Source organism: Oncorhynchus nerka, linkage group LG21 (assembly GCF_034236695.1).
Source record: "Oncorhynchus nerka isolate Pitt River linkage group LG21, Oner_Uvic_2.0, whole genome shotgun sequence".
Taxonomy (NCBI): Eukaryota; Metazoa; Chordata; class Actinopteri; order Salmoniformes; family Salmonidae; genus Oncorhynchus; species Oncorhynchus nerka.
In genome coordinates this window covers 33,028,878-33,051,658 of record NC_088416.1, presented here as the reverse complement: position 1 = coordinate 33,051,658, position 22,781 = coordinate 33,028,878, and the positions used below count along the sequence as shown (strand labels likewise).

Genomic DNA, 22,781 nt, shown 5'->3' with positions numbered 1-22,781 from the left:
GGATCCTTTGGGGCGGTATGTCAATTGGAGTGGGTCTAGGGTTTCTCGGAGAATGGTGTTGATGTAAGCCATGACCAGCCTTTCAAAGCACTTCATGGTTACAGACGTGAGTGCAACAGGTCGGTAGTCATTTAGGCGGCAGGTTACCTTAGTGTTTTTGGGCACAGGCACTATGGTGGTCTGCTTGAAACATGTTGGTATTACAGACTCAGACAGGTAGAGGTTGAAAATATCAGTGAAGACACTTGCCAGTTGGTCAGCACATGCTCGGAGTACACATTCTGGTAATCCGTTTGGCCCTGCGGCATTGTGAATGTAGAGCGGTTTAAAGGTCTTACTCACATTAGCTACGTAGAGTGTGATCACTGTTGTCCAGAACAGCTGATGCTCTCATGCATGTTTCAGTGTTGCTAGCCTTGAAGCGAGCATATAAATAATTTAGCTCATCTGGTAGGCTCATGTCACTGGGCAGCTCGCGGCTGTGCTTCCCTTTGTAGTCTGTAATAATTTGCAAGCCCTACCACATCCGACGAGCATCGGAGCCGGTGTAGTATGATTCAATCTTAGTCCTGTATTGACACCTTGCCTGTTTGATGGTTCATCGGAGGGCATAGGAGGGTTTATTATAAGCGTCTGGGTTAGAGTCCTACTCCTTGAAAGTGGCAGCTCTACCCTTTAGTTCAGTGTGGATGTTGCCTGTAATCAATTACTTCTGGTTGGGGAATGTACGTATGGTCACTGTGGGGACGACGTCATCGATGCACTTATTTACATTTAAGTCATTTAGCAGACACTCTTATCCAGAGCGACTTACAAATATTGATGAATCCAGTGAGTGATGTGGTGTACTCCTCAATGCCAACGGAAGAATCTCAACCACCTTCATGAGGTAGTCTCCTGGAATGCATTTCAATTAACAGGTGTGCCTTGTTAAAAGTTAATTTGTTGAATTCCTTTCCTTCTTAATGCGTTTGAGCCAATCAGTTGTGTTGTGACAAGGTAGGTGTAGTATACAGAAGATAGCCCTATTTGGTAAAAGACCAAGGTTATATTATGGCAAGAACAACTCAAATAAGCATGGAGAAATGACAGTGCATCATTATTTTAAGACATGAAGCTCAGTCAATGCGGAAAATTCCAAGAACTTTGAAAGTTTCTTCAAGTGCAGTCGCTAAACCCATCAAGCGCTGTAAGGAAACTGGCTCTCATGAGGACCGCCACACGAAAGGAAGACTCAGAGTTACCTCTGCTGCAGAGTATAAGTTCATTAGATTTACCAGCCTCAGAAATTGCAGCCCAAATAAATGCTTCACAGGGTTCAAGTAACAGACACATCTCAACATAAACTGTTCAGAGGAGACTGCGTGAATCAGGCCTTCATGGTCAAATTGCAGCAAAGAAACCACTACTAAAGGACACCAATAATAAGAGACTTGCTTGGGCCAAGAAACACAAGCAATGGACATTAGACTGGTGGAAATCTGTCCTTTGAGATTTTTGTTTCCAACCGCTGTATCTTTGTGAACGCAGATTAGGTGAACAGATGATCTCCACATGTGTGGTGCCCACCGTGAAGCATGGAGGTGTGATGATGTGGGGGTGCTTTGCTGGTGACACTGTCAGTGATTTACTTTGAATTAAAGGCACACTTAACCAACATGGCTACCACAGCGTTCTGCAGCAATACGCCATCCCATCTGGTTTGCACTTAGTGGGACAATCATAGGTTTTTCAACAGAACAATGACACAACACACCTCCCGGCTGTGCAAGGGCTATTTGACCAGGAAGGAGAATGATGGAGTGCTGCATCAGATGACCTGGCCTCCACAATCTCCCAACCTCAACCCAATTGAGATGGTTTGGTGTGCGTTGGAATCAGAGTGAAGAAAAAGCAGCCAATAAGTGCTCAGCATATGTGGGAACTCCTTCAACACTTTTGGAGAAGCCTTCCAGGTGAAGCTGGTTGAGAGAATGCCAAGAGTGTGTAAAGCTGTCATCAAGGCAAACGGTGGCTACTTTGAATAAAATATATTTCAATTTGTTTAAGAACATTTTGGTTTCTACATGATTCCATGTGTTATTTCAAGTTTTGATGTCTTCACTATTATTCTGCAATGTAGAAAATAGTAAAAATATAGAAAACCCCTTGAGTAGTTGTGTCCAAACATTTGACTGGTACTGTATGTATTATTTTTGTTGCTCAGAATAAAATAAAACCACCAGTGGCCACCAGTGGGGAAACCCAGACCTATTTCCTCCTCCCCAGACTCAAAGAACAGATATACAAACACACACTGCAATAAAAAACCACCATCTTCATTACAAAAAAATAGTTTTTATATACTGTACGATAACAAAGCACTTTTCCATGGCACTTTGTGATCACTGTGACACCTCCATAGAGAGTGACAATAATTGTGACATCAAGCAAATTCAATAAGCAAACATTCATAATGAACCAAATACAAAGGAACATTTTACACAATGCAACCCATGAACAACCCATGTACAGTAGAGACACAACAATAACATCCATTAATGATGACTGATAGAGGCTCCACAACAACAGTGTCTGAGGGAGCTCTCTCATTGGTGGATGGCACGTTTAAAAGCAAATCAAAACTCATGCTGGAACTTCTGACCACCACCTCAATTAACATTTGACCACAACATTTCAGAAAATACTTTTAATTTGGAGTATAATTACAAAATTACTGTCATTAGACATATTTTTAGCCGGTAGAGGCCGCATCTGGAACACGCTGTGTATGACACCACAGTAGTAGAGGGTACTCCTCATACAACACGTATAATGGCATTTAGTCCTGAATAGAATGTGGTGAAACATATGAAGCCATGAGCCCCCAAAAAATCTGTATTTTATTCCAGCTAACATCTTTACATAAAGTGATCAGATCATTTCTTCATTTCTTTGTAAATATGGCAATATTGGGGCAAGAAATTCCAATCCTTCCTTATGGCAATAATGAGTAAGGCTGACAGGCTGCAGCATGTGATACACATGAACTCAATGATCTGAGCATGTTTCAAAGATAAATTCACATTTTAAATACACTGCTAAAGGATTTCTATCCAACTGAAAACACTGACATGGTTTTTCTCCTAATAGGGACAGAATGAGGATTGTCTAGTTGCCATAGGCTTTCCAAGTAGGTGGTGAGCAGACCAGGTGCTCTTTTTTTCACAATGTGGTTGCTCTGCTCTTTTTGACTACTCACTATCGGATGATGCTATTTTAGGGGGACTGTCTCTCTACTGCTCTGTCTCTCTCTCTTTATCTCCCTCCCTCCCTCCGTAGATGTTTGTATCTCTCTCGCTCCTCTCTCACTGTGGCCTGGTGTGGTGTAACAGTTGGTGAGAGGTTCAGCTACATGTAGCCACCACAGCAGCCAGACTTCTGCTTCTCAGACGCAATGTATTCATGGATCTGGAACTTGGGCTCGTTGGGCTGCTGGGCAGCTCTGTGCTTCAACTCCCTGGCAGAGCGAAAGCGAGAGAGAGAACGAGAGAGAGAGAGAGAGAGAGAGAGAGAGAGAGAGAGAGAGAGAGAGAGAGAGAGAGAGAGAGAGAGAAAGGAGAGTGTGTGGGATGGAGCAGTGCAGAGCAGAGAAATTGAAAACATAAGGGAAATAGAAGGAGAGATGAGGAACATAATTGGGCAATATGTCTTTGCCCTTTCACATACAGTGCAACTTTCATTTAGAAATAACATGAGTCGTGACTTACTTTGCTACAGCCAGGAAGGCCAGCTCTACGTTGACTCCAGTCTTGGCACTGGTCTCCATGAAAGGGACTCCATATTCCTGAGAAGCATCCAGGGCTTTTAATGGCACTACTCAAGTACACCACATTCATCATATGAATGAACTCACTACCAAACACTCAGAGTGATACAGCTTTCCAACACTTGAGGGAACATCAGTTCACAAGTACAGTATATAAACCAACATTTCAAGCCTGTTTTCATTTCACAGTGCTGTGCAGTTGCTTTTGAAGAGGCTACTTGGTGTTTTGTGGTAGGAGAGTGGAGCAAACCCTTAAGTGGGCCTTGTCTCTTACCTTGGCCAGCTTCTCTCCCTCCTCACGCTTGATGACCCTCTCTCCGGCCATGTCCGTCTGTTTGGACAGAGCAGAGGCGAGTCATGGACACAACTAGTCCATTAGATCCAGAGGCACCACTACATCAGCCCACACAAGCCACAGCAGTTCCCAGGGCAGTCTCCAGGCTGCCTCTGAGTATCTGACCACAGGCCAAACATTGCTCAGAGAGAGAAATGTTCCCTGTCCTGCTGTTCTCCCCAGCTCTGGGAATAAATTATGTCTGGGGGAACGTGACAGCAATGACCCAGTGTCTCTGTAGTAGCACCACCAGAGGGGGCACATAATCTATGGGTGCTGCTGAACTGGAGATGCCACAATCAATCATCACAACACATGTATTCACGTGTCAACCTGCTTTGCTTTACTTTGGCCAGGTCGCAATTGTAAATGACAACTTGTTCTCAACTTGCCTACCTGGTTAAATAAAGGTGAAATAAAAAAATACAAAATTCAGCTTCAATATAAACTGAGGCTGAGACACTGTGTGTGTGGGTGTTTGTAATTAGGCTACAAAGTCAATAGCAGAGACAAATATGTTTCTGTGTGTGTTGTGTTCTTATTGTTACTTTTGGTATGACGACTTCTCTTGATACACTCTACAAAACCAAAAGGATGTATAGCTCACACCTTGTTGCCAAGCAACATGATGACCACATCCTTCTGAGCATACTCATGAATTTCAGTCAGCCAGGCCTATATGGGAGGGGGGAGAGATTAAAAAGGAGATTAGTCAGTAAAAATGCCAGCGCTAAAGGAGACCCTCTCAACAAAAACAGAATCAATTTCTCTGCTCTGCTGCTTTGGTTACTATTCTCCATTCTGCACTGCACTTCCCCTTATCCCAAAACCTTCAAAAACTTTTAAAAAATGGCTTCTTGGAAATGTCATGAAATGTCATTGTGGAGGTCACTTCAGTAATGTAATGTGGAGACCATATATTACTTGGCATGTAAAATGAATTCTGGGTTCTTCCTCTAAAAGGGGGCTTATGAGAAGACGTGAGGAGATAAGGAGGAGTGAAGAGTGACATGATATGTTTCTCACCCTGATGTTGTCAAAGGATGACTTGCTGGTGATGTCATAGAGCAGGAGGAGGGCTGAGAAGAGAAAGGCAGAGAGTCTCACACCGCCACGTGTTCTTAGCATTCTACCACACACACAACCAGGAAGTGTTTCAATATAGCAGAGATTACCCTGTGCGTCTCTGTAGTAGGCGTGCGTGACACTGCGGAATCTCTCCTGTCCTGCAGTATCCCAGATCTGGGAGAAAGAGGTGAAAAATTAATTATAACAATGTAATAAACCTGGAAAACAGGACAATATCCCAAACAGCAGCAACCAATGAGCATGCAATGGTATGCACGTCATAATGGGAAATGCGTGACATTAATGATCAATATATTTTACAGTGTAATACATTAGAATAGTCACGTGGCTTATTTATTTTTTACCAGGTAAGTTGATTGAGAACACATTCTCATTTACAGAAATGACCTGGGGAATAGTTACAGGGAAGAGGAGGGGGATGAATGAACCAATTGGAAGCTGGGGATGATTAGGTAGCCATGATGGTATGACAGCCAGATTGAGAATTTAACCAGGATACCGAGGTTAATATCCCTAATCTTACGATAAGTGGCATGTGATATTTAGTGACCACAGAGTCAGGACACCTGTTCAACATCCCATCCGAAAGACGGCACCCTACACAGGGCAATGTCCCCAATCACTACCCTGGGGCAATTGGATATATTATTTTAGACCATAGGAAAGAGTGCCTCCTACTGGCCCTCCAACACCACTTCCAGCAGCATCTGGTCTCCCATCCAGGTACCAACCAGGACCAACCCTGCTTAGCTTCAGAGGCAAGCCAGCAATGGGATGCAGTGTGGTGTGCTGCTCAGACAAAACCCACCAAAGGCATTTAAATGTTTGGCACCTCTCAGCCAGAATTGTCAATAGAACAGGATATGATAACATATTTGCAATAGATACGCTGTGGTTACATAGGGACACTTGCGTGTTGACCACATACGCCACTGCCCACTGTGTAATATTATGATACTGACTGTGGTTTAATGAATTAGACTGGTAGGGATAAGATCACAGGAATAGTGCCATCAATGTTGGGTGTAGAGGTCCCTGCTCTCACCTGGAGTTTGACCTTCGCGTTGTCCACCGTCACAACTTTATTCTGATGAGGAGAGGAAACAGTTAACCACAGGACTGTCTATGGGGGTCTGTTTGCATAATAGAGACAGACTCAGACAAAACACATCACAGGTATTTAAATATTAAGAAGCTTCAGAAAGCAAGAATATTCTAAAGAACAAACAAACAGAGCGGAAATGGCACAGCATGCTGTATAGCAGTGGCAACCCGTCATTCAGGGCAGGTGGGCCTGTGAGCCCCAACCTTTTTTAAGAAAAATAATATAAATAAATATATATATTTTGTTTTTGGGTGGGCTTGCCTGTTTTACATGTTATTTTGACATTAATATGTGTCACATATCAGTTTGCAAAAATGTAAAAAATATATATATATCATTGAGTTAATAAAGCTGCAAATAAACAGAAAGTCGTTTCAGCCTATAGCTCAGTGCTTTATTTGGCTCAGTGCTTGTTTGACTACTGTTTTGTACAGCTTTCACCCAAACGGCGTTCAATGTGCCTCACCCTAATAATTTGGTCTACTTCACCTCTTAATTTCACCTACTGTTCTAACTTGGTGGTGCACATATAGACTATAACCTGTTTTGGAGAATTGTAATCATCGAATATTGTAAAAGCTTTCATTGTCTGTTTATATGTCCCCTTTTTTTAATCCTACGGTTCTATGACAACGTGCGTCTAGGTGGTAGGTGTAGGAGTCAGGCGCAGGAGAGCAGGGATGTCTGAGAAGCGTGTTTTAATAAGAAAGTCCACCAACACAGGAATGGCACAATCAAAAGGTACAACGCCCTCGACAACAGAAAACCCGTACAAAGCGCACGGAGGAACAAACAAAGTTCCGACACTCATTTAATTCAGAACCCGTGAAAACAAATAACGGTAATACCTAACCGAGCACCTCACAATAAACGATTAATCCCGCACAAACTTGTGCAGGCAACAGGTTACAATTATACACACAGAAATGAACGCAAATGAAACCAGGTGTGAAAAAGACCAAAGACAAAACAAACAGAAAAGGAAAAAGGGATCGGTGATGGCTAGTAGACCGGCGACGCCGACCACCACCCGAACAGGGAGAGGAGCTACCTTCGGTAGAAGTCGTGACAGGTTCTGATTTGTACAGGGAGTACACTGTAAGAACGGCCCATGTTCTGAATTCTGTCGCTATACATTTCAAAAGTGCTGAACATAGTTATATTGACTGCGTCCGTCGTGGCTTGCCCATTAACATCTTAGTCGGAATTACGGATTGCCTCTTATCCGCTTGTCGTCCCCTTATGCCATAGTTTATACATCTCATTTATCAGTAGAAACCACATTTGTTTTAGGCAAGTCTGCCATGTCAGCTATGTTTTTTAAAAGGCAGTAAATGAGGCTGAATGAACTGTTTCGCTGCCAGACAAGGCTCCGCTGAAAGCCAGGTTTAGCAGTGGTAAGGTGTTGGGACAGCTTTACGTAGGACCTAACAGTTTGTGGGCACCGTTTGTCACTGTTATAGTGCAATTCATGTATTGTTTAGTGTTGTGTTGTGGCTTTGATGGCATGCATCCCACTTTTTTGGGGGGGGAGGCACCAAGATTTCTATGCTAAAATTCGCCACTGCTATATAGACTCATATAGACAACATGAAAACTAAGAGGAGCTTCAGAGGCCGGCAAAGAAAGCCAATTGCTACACCCACACTACAGAGGTTCTGGAATTAGACTTAATTGCACAATAGTGAAAAAGAAGACTGGCAAAATAACAACCCACTCCCCCGCTAATTTCCTGTGGCTGTCAGGGACGCCATGTGATTTCCTGTATAGGCAGGATTCTAAAATAGTCATGAGTGAAAAAAAGAATATTAGCTACAGATATGGATTAGTGAAAAACATATCTTGTGAAAAATGCTCTTCGAGAGAGTAAAGAAAGAATATGGAAAATTGAGAAGGAATAAGATCCCCAAGTCATGTGAAATGATGTGTCCCTTCAAATCTAAGTCCCAAATACATACTTACATACACCCACCCACCCACACTCACGAACAAATCCAATGGCACACATTGTAGAGGTCAACAGATAACAGCTTGTTGTAAGGTCAGTCCGCTGTGTAGGTGTCATTATTATGCAGGTAACTGAACCAGTTAACCTCAACCTGGCCTTTTAAACTTCCTGTTTGTATTTCAGGGGAAAACAGGAGGAAAGTCACTAAGTGAAAACATGACACAAGCAACAATGTTGAAATGAAGGAAGTGAACATTCAACTGGTACATATCACTTCCTCTAAGCTAACCTCATTACTCCACTATCAGTACCCGGGTACAGTCAGCCCCTGCCTTTCCTGTGAGCACACTGTGACAGACATACAATCTCTCTGAAGTGAGTCCAATCTTCTAAAATGGCCCCTCTTAATGGGAGTCACCACCCATTGAGACTTCCACCTTGGCAGAACAGACATGGTCCAACCCCTGCATTAGTTGCCATGGGTTTCCGTTTTTCCCTCCAATTATTACGCAGATTGGCCACACACGGCTTCGCGTTGACAAGCCTGCATGCTGAGCAACTGCTACAAGAAAGCAGGGCCAAAATAGCCCTGCCACGTTAGAGCTAGTCAGAGCAGTCTTCCCATCCACACAGGGTATTGACTGGTATAGCTGGAGGCTCAGCAAGGAACAAATTGACTGATCCTGTATCAGTCTCAAAATCATCTCGCTTTATAATCTTCTGTTCAATACAGATGCAATGCAAGTAGCCGTGGGTGGTCACTACACACAACTCATGGTTATAATGCACTTATTTATGAATCTCATGAATAGTTATTACCTGTTGCACAAGCATGGAGAAAATAATCTCCATTTGGAAAACAAACGGTCCACACATCCCTATCCATGTTGTACTCCCATCCCAGGCAGTCCTAATGTCTACACCATCAACACTGAGTGGTAATACAGTACTCTGCCTTAATGCAACATCATTGCCTCCAAAACCACCATTTTACCAGCCATTAGATAGTGTTTTCTTTGGAGGGGGAGCGGGACCAAATCCACTGGTGCAAGAGTCTTTCTTTCTGCCCATATTCTCGCTCTTTTTCCATCTCTCACTCATTTTCTCTAATCTTTTTCTCTCTGTCTCTCCAGCAGCTGGTTGGTAGCTATGGAAATCTGTCCCCCACCAATCTGTCCTCCACATGAGAGCTGCTTGTTTATTTGACCCCAGCCAGGGCAGAGAATCGTTTGTGGGGGTAACGTAACGTACATTTCCTCCAGGCTGGAAACAATCCTTCTGGAGCCATATGCAGCACAGTAGCAGAAGTACTCTATGGACTTGACTGATTTGTGAAAGGGTTTGTACATTTTGAGCCATCATCACTGCATGACAACACTTTAAAGTGGTTATTGGATTTACAGATTTAACTGAAATAGGATGGGAAAATATTTTATGTATGGATTCTTCAACAACATTCTAGCGTTTATCTTGTAAATAGATCATTTAGAAATGAGAAAGAACAGAAAAACAGCAGACATAATGTATACATTCCATCCTGAGTTGACCCCACTCTGAGTCTACTGACATCTCTCTCACCCTAAAGTCTATTCCCACGGTGGCTATGAAGTTGCCTCCCAAAAAGGCCCCGTCTTTAAAGCGCACCAGCACACACGTCTTCCCCACCGCAGAGTCTCCCAGCAGCATCACCTAGAGAGGCGTCACAGCCAGAGGTCAGAGAGAGGGATTAGGGGTCATACCTGGGCCCAACACACTGACATCAACCCTCACATGACCAGAAGAATGGTAATAACTCCAAACAAGCTTTCACTGAACAATGTTTGGTGTTAAGAGATGAATCGTAGAGTTCAACTGGTTCATATGCAAATGACTTTCTGAAAGTCATCTGTTGATTATTTCATGATGCTGTGCATCCATGAGAAGTGAAAATTATAAAACTAGAATTTCACGACATCATGATGACTAGTGTTAAGTGTCAAAGCACTGACTCATGATCCTACTGCAAAATGTTCTTGTTGTTTTAGCCTCATCTGAATTTCCTGGTTATTTATTGGGCGCCTGGTTTAGTTTGGATATTTTATCCATCCGTCGATTTCATCTTTATAAGGTTGTAGACTAAATGATGTGGTTGATGTGTGTGGGTCTTAACCTTATTAATTTGATCATTCATATTTCAACATGAGTAATGTTCTGCAGTAAAACAGCTGAGTGGATATGTATGAGAGATCATATTTGCACAAACCATCATGGGACTGATGTGAAACTACTTGACTATGTGAATGACCTGTTGTACTTCTGCTTGGTCTAGTCCATTAACCACTCCTGATTCTGATCAATCCCCAAACGCTCATGATTAAAAGTACAATATAACAATATGCACCTTTAATGTAATTACATTTTAAATACAATAACATGGACTTTTCCCCCTAAATTTGTAGAGAAATGTACTATTACGTGGTATGCAGTTAACCTGTATTACCAAGTGCTACATTCTTCCTTGAGCCAATATTTAGATTTCACTAAGAATGGGAGGACTGAATACTGTGATTCATATCAAATAAACCTCTGTCACATTGGATACATTATCCAGTGGTGTAAAGTACTACTTAAGTAGTTTTTGGGGGAATCTGTACTTTACTATTTATATTTTTGCCAATTTTTACTTCACTACATTCCTAAAGATAATCATGTCCATACATTTTCCGACACCCAAAAGTACTCGTTACATTTTGACAAGTAAATGGTCCAATTCACACACTTATCAAGAGAACATCCCTGGTCATCCCTACTGCCTCTAATCTGTAGGACTCACTAAACACAAACGCTTCGTTTGTAAATTATGTCTGAGTGTTGGTTTGCCCCTGGCTATCAGTCAATAAAAAATAACAACATTTAATTGTGTCCTCTGGTTTATACTTGTGATACTTAAGAATCAAAAGTAAATGGAATTGCTCAAATGTACTTAAGTATATTTAAAACCAAATACTTTTAGACTTATACTTAAGAAGTATTTTACTGGGTGACTTTCACTTCTACTTGAGTCTTTTTCTATTAAGGTATCTTTACTTTTACTCAAGTATGACTGTTGAGTACTTTTTCCACCACTGACATTATCCATAAGGGAGGGGTGAAATAGGGGGGCACTGGTGTGTGGTAAGGCACATAATTGATAGTGGTGTGGTAATTAAGAGTAATGTAAACAGAATAGAAGCTTGCCACAATGATAACAGCTGTTCTTATTCCATAGTGGTATATTGTGTTGCATTAAGGGGAAACTTCACAAAAGCCAGGGCCATCCTCTTAGGAAAAAAAGGTGCTATCTAGAACCTAAAAGGGTTCTTTGGCTGTCCCGATTGGAGAACCCTATGATGAACCCATGTTGGTTCCAAGTAGACCCGTTTTGGGTTCCATGTACACTCAGCAAAAAAAGAAACGCCCCTTTCTCAGGACCCTGTCTTTCAAAAATAATTAGTAAAAATCCAATTAACTTCACAGATCTACATTGTAAAGAGTTTAAACACTGTTTCCCATGCTTGTTCAATGAACCATAAACAATTAATGAACATGCACCTGTGGAACGGTCGTTAAGACACTAACAGCTTACAGACGGCAAGCAATTAAGGTCACAGTTATGAAAACGTAGGACACTAAAGAGGCCTTCCTACTGACTCTGAAAAAAAACAAAAGAAAGATGCTCAGGGTCCCTGCTTATTTGCGTGAACGTGCCTTAGGCATGCTACAAGGAGGCATGAGGACTGCAGATGAGGCCAGGGCAATAAATTGCAATGTCCGTACTGTGAGACGCCTAAGACAGCACTACAGGGAGACAGGTTGGACAGCTGATTGTCCTCGCAGTGGCAGACCACATGTAACAACACCTGCACAGGATCGGTACATCCGAACATCACACCTGCTGGACAAGTACAGGATGGCAACAACAACTGCCCGAGTTACACCAGGAACGCAAAATCCCTCCATCAGTGCACAGACTGTCCGCAATAGGCTTAGAGAGGCTGGACTGAGGGCTTGTAGGCCTGTTGTAAGGCAGGTCCTCACCAGACATCACTGGCAACAACGTCTCCTATGGGCACAAACCCACCATCGCTGGACCAGACAGGACTGGCAAAAAAATGCTCTTCACTGACGAGTTGCAGTTTTGTCTCACCAGGGGTGATGGTCGGATTCACGTTTAACGTTGAAGGAATGACCGTTACACCGAGGCCTGTACTCTGGAGCGGGATCGATTTGGAGGTGGAGGGTCCATCATGGTCTGGGGCGGTGTGTCACAGCATCTTCAGACTGAGCTTGTTTTCATTGCAGGCAATCTCAATGCTGTGTGTTTCAGGAAGACATCCTCCTCCCTCATGTGGTACCCCTCCTGCAGGCTCATCCTGACATGACCCCCCAGCATGACAATGCCACCAGCCATACTGCTTGTTCTGTGCGTGATTTCCTGCAAGACAGGAATGTCAGTGTTCTGCCATGGCCAGCGAAGAGCCCGGATCTCAATCCCATTGAGCACATCTGGAACCTGTTGGATCAGAGGGTGAGGGCTAAGGCCATTCCCCCCAGAAATGTCCGGGAACTTCCAGGTGCTTTGGTGGAAGAGTGGGGTAACATCTCACAGTAATAACTGGCAAATCTGGCTCAGTCCATGAGGAGGACATGCACTGCAGTACTTAATGCAGCTGGTGGCCACACCAGATACTGACTGTTACTTTTGACCCCCACTTTGTTCAGGGACACATCATTTAATTTATGTTAGTCACAGGTCTGTGTAACTTGTTCAGTTTATGTCTCAGTTGTTGAATCTTGTTATGTTCATACAAATATTTACACATGTTAAGTTTGGTGAAAATAAATGCAGTTGACAGTGAGAGGACATTTCTTTTTTTGCTGAGTTTAAAAAAAGGTTTTCACCTGGAACCAAAGGGGTTATTCTTTGGCGACAGCCCTTTTTTATAAGAGTGTACTGGTGTGCAGAGTAGGCAGGCTACTGTATTTTAATAGATTTTCCTTCATTTGTTTGAGAGATGGACACCTGTACCACCAGTGAAGCTTCTCAATTAGGCTAGTCAATATTAATACCAGCAGGCAGCGCCATAACATGATCATAAGCATAATACTGTTATAAGCACATAATAAACATAGCCTAATAATATACATCCCAATAATAAGAATAGCCTAATACAGACCTTGAAGGCAATATCAAAATACTCGCAAACCGAGGCGCATCTCTCCAACACATATTTTGATGTTCCGTTTTTAGTCTCTTTATCCTTCAACGATGCCTTCTTTGTGGACATCGCAATGACTATGACCACAGTATCACCGAGATCTGTCAGCGCACCGCGCGATGTTCCTCCCGAGATGCCAGTGATTCAAAACCAGTTAACACGAGCAATGAGTCCATCGGCAGTCACTTAGCGTTGTCCAAAACCACCCAGCGCTTTCTAAGAACAATTTCTTGACGCTGAATCAACTAATGCCAATCATAGAGTCGTGGTTAAAACTTAAAGGGGGATTCTCTTGAGAACCTGGCTACATTCGCGGAGAAAAAAAGATCAATATGCGGAAACATTTCTCAGTTATGCAGAACGTTAGAACCGATCCGCATCATTCTTTACGCGTTGGCAGATGAAACGACGTTGTCATTTGTCCAATGAAGATAATGCTATTTAGGCCTATGAAATGAGGCAGTGTTTTGTTATTTTCATAAATGAAAACAACTAGGTCTTCAACCGAGCCACGGACGCAACAGGCAGTGATGGCACGAGTTATTAGTCACAGGTGGCACTGAACTCGTTGATCATGAAAGAGGAGGAGTTCAGCGAACGAAATAAAATAAAATAAAAACAATTTAAACGGCTGTCAACGTGTTGCCAATGAAAAATACACTTTTCAGTTTCAATCCTAAATTAATGCTATTCCAGTGATTTCAGAATTCCCTACAAATTCCTACAATTGAATCCACAACATGTCAGGTAGGTGGGCTTTCCTCACCAATGTCTAATTTTCATAGGATGTATGTAGCCTTGAGGAAATACACTATAAACAGACAGTTTTCATATGAGAATCTCATTTTCTTTTACTTAATTGACATGACATAATGTCAAAAATGTTCTCCTAATTGCCAAGCCATGTATGATCATGTGGATGGATACCAGCTAAATCTTGGACTAAGAGTTTGTCTCCCCCCAGTGTTCAAAAGAGAGAGACGAGAAAAAGAGATGTTTGTGGGTGTATCTCTCTCTAGCTCCATTGCAGGCAGTTGTGGGCTCAGACGGACAGACAGACAAACAGGCAGACAGAAAGACTGGAGAACCTTGGTTAATGTTCTATCCACCTAGTACAACAAAGGTTTCTGCAAGTGCCACCAAACCTTTTTATACCCACTGCATTTTCGTCACAACCTCTTACTGTATGACAAAGCATTTTTCGTGTCTCCAAGGTAAGCATCTTTGTGTTTCCGTTTTCTGCATTGCTTTTGTGTGGCTTATATGTCTTCAGACAAACAAAGCCTTCGTCATCACTGTCTGTCACAGCACAAAACAGTCAGGTCTATTTCTGAAAATAGCATCACCCTGAGTTTTATATCTTTTACAGTCCTGTTCTTTCTTTCTTTCTTTCTTTCTTTCTTTCTTTCTTTCTTTCTTTCTTTCTTTCTTTCTTTCTTTCTTTCTTTCTTTCTTTCTTTCTTTCTTTCTTTCTTTCTTTCATTTTCTCTGTGAATGGAATCCCACCATACACCACCACAGTGATAATGTAGACTATATATGCAGACAATCAATCACTCCAGTTCACATTCACAACAGTGAGTGATACATCTGTGAAACACAGCTATCCATCAGGGAACAGACCAACTGGTGCAACATTAACTGTAATCATACACCCGCTTTCTAGCAACACCCAACTGTGTGCTAAAGATCATTATGATTGCAGAAAGAGGAAGATGATTGGCACCTCAGAAAACAGCATTTAGGGACCCTGGAAGGGAAGACACTTGTTGTCCCATCAATCCCAGTAACAAAGTGATCTGGTCCTTCATGGTCACTTGTCCCCTATGTCTCATGGCAGACAATAACGCAGAGACTTACCGTGAAGCCGATGCCCACAGTGGCAGAGAAGGAGCCGGGTATGAACTTGCCTTGGTCATACTGGACCAGCAGAGAGGTCTTCCCCACGCCGCTGTCTCCCACCATGATGGTCTGTGGATAGCAGGAAGAACAGAGAGCAGGTTAGCCACATCACAGCACTACACAGCATTACACACCACAGCACAGCACTACACAGAACAGCACAGCACAGCACTACACAGCACAGCACTACACAGAACAGCACAGCACTACACAGCACAGCACTACACAGCACAGCACTACACAGAACAGCACAGCACTACACAGCATTACACACCACAGCACAGCACAGCACTACACAGCACTACACAGCACAGCACAGCACTACACAGAACAGCACAGCACTACACAGAACAGCACAGCACTACACAGCACTACACAGAACAGCACAGCACTACACAGCACAGCACTACACAGCACAGCACTACACAGAACAGCACAGCACTACACAGCATTACACACCACAGCACTGCACAGCACAGCACTACACAGAACAGCACAGCACTACACAGAACAGCACAGCACTACACAGCATTACACACCACAGCACTACACAGCACAGCACTACACAGAACAGCACAGCACTACACAGAACAGCATAGTGCACTCTTATAAAGAAAAGGGTTCTTTGGCTGCCCCCATAGCATAACCCTTTTTGGTTCCAGGGAGAATCCTTTTTGGTTCCACGAAGAACCATTTTGGGTTCCATGTAGAACTCTCCATGGAAAGGGTCCTACATGGACCCCAAAAGGGTTCTACGTGGAACCAAAAAGGGTTCTTCAAATGGTTCTCCTATGGGGACAGCCGAAAAACAATTTTACTTTATAGATAGCACCTTTTTTTCTAAGAGTGTACAGTACAGAACAGCACAGCACACTGCTCATCTATAGGCCTGTACAATGAGTGGGTGTAGCGTACCCTACTATATATGTGCATCTGTTGCTTACAGTGCGGAACATGCTCTTGCCTGATGCCATATAATGTGTGTAATATAATGTGATGCTATGAAGGTCAGTTGGGTATATACCCGGTGGGAGGAGGGAAATGGCAGTGGATGAGTCTGAATGTACCAGGGATATAAGGCAGCTGCAGCCTGAGCATCATGTCAGCCATGGCTACTTGGATTCAAGACGATGCTCTCTGTGCCCCAAAGGGAGCATTAAGAGATCTCTCCTTGCTCACTCAACTGAAAAACCTCTTGCACAATGACACACAGCACAGACAAACACGCATCAGCAGGCTACACACACACACACACACACACACACACACACACACACACACACACACACACACACACACACACACACACACACACACAGTGGTGTAGTAGAGAGTATACGCAGGTATACGGTGTATACCCACTTATTTTTCAGTGGGCCTTGTGTATACTCCCTTCTTAATCCCCATGATGCATATCAAAGTAGTGTAGTGGAGGTATATGCTTTATCAATAAATAAGTCTGATGGAACAGATCAGAATGTTTCACTTACAATGTTGATAAACTATTATTCCTACACATTTTAGGCCCAGCAATGTGCACACAGCGGTAGGCCTATATTTAGCCTACTTGCACAGTACAGATTGGGTACCTGACTGTGAAACACCAATATGGGATTGATCATTTTATGTCAGTCAGAGTGTATGTCACTGTTTCTCATAGAATTCTTCACACAGGGTGCCTTTCCTTTGCCGGCCGGGCCGTTTGGGAAATTTTTGGCAAAATTAGAGTGAGTATACCCACTTCTCCAGGCACCTCTGCACACACACACACACAGAGACAGAGACAGAGACAGAGAGAGAAGCCAAATTGGATTTATACCAAAACATTGCACAACTAATCATATTTACACCCTACACACCCTGATAGATTAACATGTCCACCAAAATAAAACCAAAATATACGCTTGCTTTATCGACTTCCAAAAAGCATTTGATTCTATTTGGCATACAGTTCTACAAAGTTATTGAATGTGGTGTAGGGGGTAAAACGTATGACATAATTAAATCAATGTATACTGGCAATACGTGCAGCATTAAAATTGGCAAGAAAAGAACAGAATTCTTGAACCAGGGGCGGGGCCTTCGTCAGGGTTGCAATCTGAGCCCTGCACTCTTCAATATTTACATCAACGAATTGGCCACTATTCTAGAAAAAGCCTCAGCCCCTTGTGTTAGTCTCCACAATTCAGAAGTTAAATGCCTACTCTTCGCAGATGACCTATGCCTGCTGTCCCCCAGAGCACATGGCCTACAGCAGCGCCTGGACCTGCTAGAGCAGTACTGCCAGACCTGGGCCCTGGCAGTAAACCCCAAAAATACTAAAATGATGATTTTCCAGAGAAGATCCAGATCTCAGGGAAATAAAACCAAATTTCTCAATTGGTACAAAATATATAGAGTACTGCACACACTACAATTACTTAGGTTTAAAAACAAGCTCAACTGGACACCTTAATGAGGCCGTGAATGAACTGAGAGAGAAAGCACCTATTAAAATTTGGCTGAAACTAATTGAATATGTCATTGAACCAATTGCACTTTATGGCAGCGAGGTGTGGGGTCCACTTGCAAAACAAGATTTCATCAAATGTGACAAACACCCAATTGAAACCCTGCATGCAGAGTTCTGTAAGATTATCTACATGTCCAGAGGAAAACTACAAACAATGCATGCAGGGCAGAATTAGGCCAATATTCACTAATAATAAAAACTCAAAAAAGAGCAATTAAGTTTTGGAAACGTCTCAAATACAGTGACCCCCTCTCATATCATTACCAAGCCCTGCAATGCCAAGAGCTGAGCAAAGAAAATAGTCCCCTCATCCAGCTGGTCCTGGGGCTGAGTTCACAAACCTGTTCTACTAACACACTGAAGTCTCAGGACCAGAACATCCAATTAATCAGGATAAACCAAATTACAACACAGTCAAAACAAAACTATATTGCTTATTGGGAAACACAAGCACAAACACAAAGCAAAATGCAGGTGCTATCTGGCCCTAAATCGACAGTACACTGTGGCTAAATATTTGACCATGATTACTGAGCAAAACCTTGACAAAGTACAGGCTCAGTGAGCACAGCCTTGCCATTGAGAAGGGTAGACACAGGAAAACCTGGCTCCCTGTAGAGGAAAGGCTGTGCAACCACTGCACAACAGCAGAACCTGAGACGGAGCTGCATTTCCTGACAAAATGTCAAAAATATAAAACAATTAGAGTGTCATTTCCCCAAATTTGAAACCCTTATTCAAGGTTTTAAAGACCTCTCTGATGAGAGTAGGCTACCCTTCCTGTTGGGGGAGGACGCAGAGAGCTGTGGGTTGGCAACACACTACATTGCTGCCTGCCATAAGTTGAGGGACAGTGTCTGACAGACCAATCAACCTGCACATGTACTCTACTGTATGCTTACTGTTATTGTTGAATGTATGGTTATTTTGAGACTTGGTTATTGTTGTACCGTTGACAATTTTGATTCTCAAAAGAGAGAGAGAGAGAGAGAGAGAGAGAGAGAGAGAGAGAGAGAGAGAACACTTAGTCAAGGGTCCTCTTATACAATAGGAATGATTTCCTATTGCTGTGGGTCATGCATCATCCCAACGGGGATCTGCTGTTGATTTGAGAAGGGAGCGTTGCACGTGGGCATCAATAAGGCCCTGTTGCCATGGTTATCAGGTTGGTGGCTGGCGTTGTGTGGCTAGCCTGGGGCTCCGTGGCAGCAGTCAGCAGACGCTCTTCGCCTCTTTTGTTGACATTTATCACCTCCCAGCAGGCGGCCCCACTGCCTCTTATCTGCTGGCTCATAGAGCCTCACAGCCCACTCAGCTCCCCAACACTCTAATGTTCCCCAACACACTCCTTTCTCAACTTTCTCATTTTTTAGGCCTCAGAAAGAAAATGTTCATTACTTCATTACTGTCTCACCAGATATGGTAGATTTAGCTAAAATAGATTATTTCTAGTCTTCACCCAGATTAACTCTTTCTCTTCCTACAGAATACAAAGTGGTGAGTGTCTGGGGACTGGACTAGATATAAGTGCTGACATTAGTGTTGACCTTTTCAAATCTGGGATTGAAAATCTCAGATCAATTTAAAATCTCAAATCAACCAATAGACACTGACCTTTTGAAACGACTTTAACATTCACTTATAGAAAGCTTTGGAATACATAACGTGCCATAACATTTCTTTGTATTTACCTGTTTTATTTATATTTTATTAAGGTTAATTGTGGGGGTGGATGCTTAGGACAGGATAGCATTCATGAATACATGGTCACAACACCAACAACAGTCTGACGCAGACTTGCGGCTTCGTCTGATGACGCATGGAGCACAAACACACACAGTGGGTGTACCCTGTGTGAAGGCCTGAGCAACCAGAAGCCACTGTCAACATTACAATTTCTTGTCATCCTCATCCAACTTTAATGTCTGTATGTGGCGGGGCAACAGGGGGTGGGGAGAGTTTGGGGAAAATGGAGAGGAAGTGGGGGTGTAGCCTACCACAGGGGGCAAGGGAGAGATGCTTTTACCATAGCAACACACAAGCTCTCGTAGTAAGAGAGTACCAACTCCCCCCTGAGTTGTTTTAGTTAATCAGGCATGACCCCCTAACCCGGGTACCTGTCCGTGTACTCCGTTTCTTCCAACAACCAATGAGCAACTCAGCCGTAATTCCAGCTGCATATTGAACCTTGAGATTGCTGACAGGCCAGTCTCTGTGGCAAAACTTTATTTTTTATTTAACCTTTATTTAACTGACAGGAGTGGCAAGGAGTGGAATGATAACTAAACAGACTGGTACCCAGACTAATAACCCCCACAGATGTCTCACAATTAACTAAGTCAAAATCAAACTATAAGGCTATGTGATTCTGTCAACCTAGAGGAAACACCCATCTCCCTGCACATATCTCTCTTTCTAATATAGCAAAAGCTTGTTGTTTTCCTTCAGTTAATGAGAATCTACCTCTGGGGATGTCCTCATACCCCCACTGAGTCATTACGCTGCATCGTTTGTAAAAGTAACACAGAGGGTAAATGGAAACATTCAACATAAGCACTTTCTGTTCCTACACTGGAGTATTCTCAGTCAGTTGGCGTGTGGGCTGGATTTATCTAACTGCTTTGGGGAATGGAGTTGTTATAGAATGATCAAATGATTGGCATAACACTCGATGCCTATGGATAAATAATATATACTTTATATGAATTTAAATACTTGCCCTAAAAATTTGGAATTTGGTCTCCAACTGTAAAGGAATAACATGCCCCAAGTCTCATCTTTCTTTCATGACATTTCCGCCCATCTACTTCCTCCACACACCCACATATTTCCCGAGGTAAAAAAAGTCATTAAAGATGCAAATTTCTCTAGAATAACTTAACGTTGGCATCAGTGCTAATGTCCTAAAAAGCAGCCTTGGTCTTTGATAGAGGAAAATATAGTTTAGATGATCAATTATGTATACATTAATGATTAGAACCCTTCTATGCTAATACTTATGTTATGATTTGAAAAGTATGGGTTCTTAATTGTACTGTTACTGAAAATGTAAGCAGAAATGAATTGTGTCTGTGTCTCCTGGGAAAGTTTGAGAAAAAGGGATAAGATCGTTTTTCAAACAGATAAGAATGTTTTGATTGGATTCCATTAGGGGAGAGAAGTATATCCTTTAGACAGGTTGGAATGTAGATTTATGAGGGGAGTGAAACTATCTCCAGGACTGAATACTAAGCCATTGTAAGGCTGGGAGAGGGTGTGAAACTGATGACGTCATTTTATGTCTTCTTTCTTTAAAATGTAATGTTCTTTGTATTTTGGGTCAGTACTCTCTGGAATTAAACGCTCTTTAACCTGGCTTTTAAGACTGGTCTCGATCTACTTCATGCATAATTAATGAACTTACAACTCATTAAATGAATTAGAAATGAGTGCTAATTGGTTTTGGCAATTAAAGCATAGAGGAATCTAAAATTCCTCTCAGTCTTTAACAGGAAGATATTCTATCAAGGCTATGCGATTACACATAGGAAGGAACAGAGAACGTACAGGAAGCATACATATCAGGGTTGGGGTCAATTTCATTTTAATTCCAGTCAATTCAGAAAGTAAACCAAATTCCAATTCTAATACCACATTTTTCTAATGGAAAAGCATTGAAGAGAATTGGAATTTGTATTTATGTGTACTTCCTGAATTGACTGGAATGTAAATGGGATTGACCCCAACCCTGATACATATCCCTTCAATTTCCAAGTGTCCTAACATGAAGTACAAATAAAAATGCAGTCAATAATGACAAAGTATACATCCTATGAGTAGGCACTTGCTGGTGTATGCGTGTTGCTGTGGCTCACAAAAACAAAGGGGGAGCAGTTCAACCATACATTCCACTATAGAAAGTGATAGTCAGGTTACATTTTCATGATGTAACCTGGAGGACAAAGTTCTATCTTTTTTGTCCCATTGGACATGTACAGCTGTCAGCCTGGCTGTCCAGGGCCCCTGAAACCTGACAGGTGCTGATTCAGGTGAGAGAGATGAATGAAGTCATGGAAGCTGGCAAAGGGAATGGGTTCTCCACAAGCAGTCAACCCACACTGAGATGTCCCTGCAATGCGCAACCATTCCAAATTGCTTACCTACATAGTCCAACTTTGATATTATTACCTCTATATTACACATACAACTGAAATATACACTCAACTAGAATGCTGACGCTTGTAGGACCTCCCATGTCACATAATGAAGGCATTGTTCACGCAGACAGAAAAGTTTACTTTTATACTATTACAGAGACACATTTTAAATGTTAAAATATATATTTATAAAAGAGTGCAATTTAAAAGGTAGATTCTGTATATAGAAATAGGCTACCCCAGTAGAATTGGACAATTTAGCACATCTTATGTGATTTCAGCCGCTTTGGTGATTTTAAATTAGCCTAAGTTAAGTGAAGTTATGAAACAATAGCCTAATCACCTTGTGCATTAGGTCCTCGTTATAGGGGAAAGTGATCTCGAGGGGAGTCAGGCAGTCCTCTGTATCCGTGTCCACCGCAGATGACCCATAGGCACTGTCCGAGTGAAGCCCCTCGCCCTGGTCAACACATTCCATTTCAGGGGTATTCTCCATAATGATATACATCTTCTTTATTTGTTCCTATAGAATCCTTTTGTCAAGGCACGAGTTGAGGAGCTTTATTTTTTTAATAAGCAGAGCTTTTAGACACGTCGCCGCCGCAATAACTTAATCTCCCTTCCCCGCTCTCTCTCGTTTGCTGTCTCTCTTCTCTACACTCACCGCCCCCTCCTTGTCTAAATCCCTTGCACTTGCAGGTTTGATACTG

General features: G+C 42.5%; 1 protein-coding gene across 4 annotated transcripts; it reads right to left on the bottom strand.

Moving 5' to 3' along the window:
* Nucleotides 1-2,317: 2,317 nt before the first annotated feature.
* Nucleotides 2,318-22,594, bottom strand: LOC115110690 (ras-related protein Rab-37-like). 4 transcript variants are annotated; one of them, XM_065006633.1, is made up of 10 exons: nt 22,415-22,594; nt 15,382-15,492; nt 9,863-9,973; nt 6,277-6,318; nt 5,318-5,384; nt 5,169-5,221; nt 4,752-4,817; nt 4,083-4,139; nt 3,750-3,826; nt 2,318-3,499 (listed from the first exon to the last, which is right to left on the bottom strand). In XM_065006633.1, exons 1-10 carry the CDS (start codon nt 22,577-22,579, stop codon nt 3,391-3,393), a joined length of 858 nt encoding a protein of 285 aa, XP_064862705.1. In that variant the 5' UTR covers nt 22,580-22,594; the 3' UTR covers nt 2,318-3,390. The 4 variants fall into 4 exon arrangements, with proteins under 4 accessions (XP_064862705.1, XP_064862703.1, XP_064862704.1 ...); XM_065006631.1 differs by lacking the exon at nt 9,863-9,973; XM_065006632.1 differs by lacking the exons at nt 15,382-15,492; nt 22,415-22,594 and adding an exon at nt 13,480-14,079.
* Between the last annotated feature and the right edge of the window lie 187 nt (nt 22,595-22,781).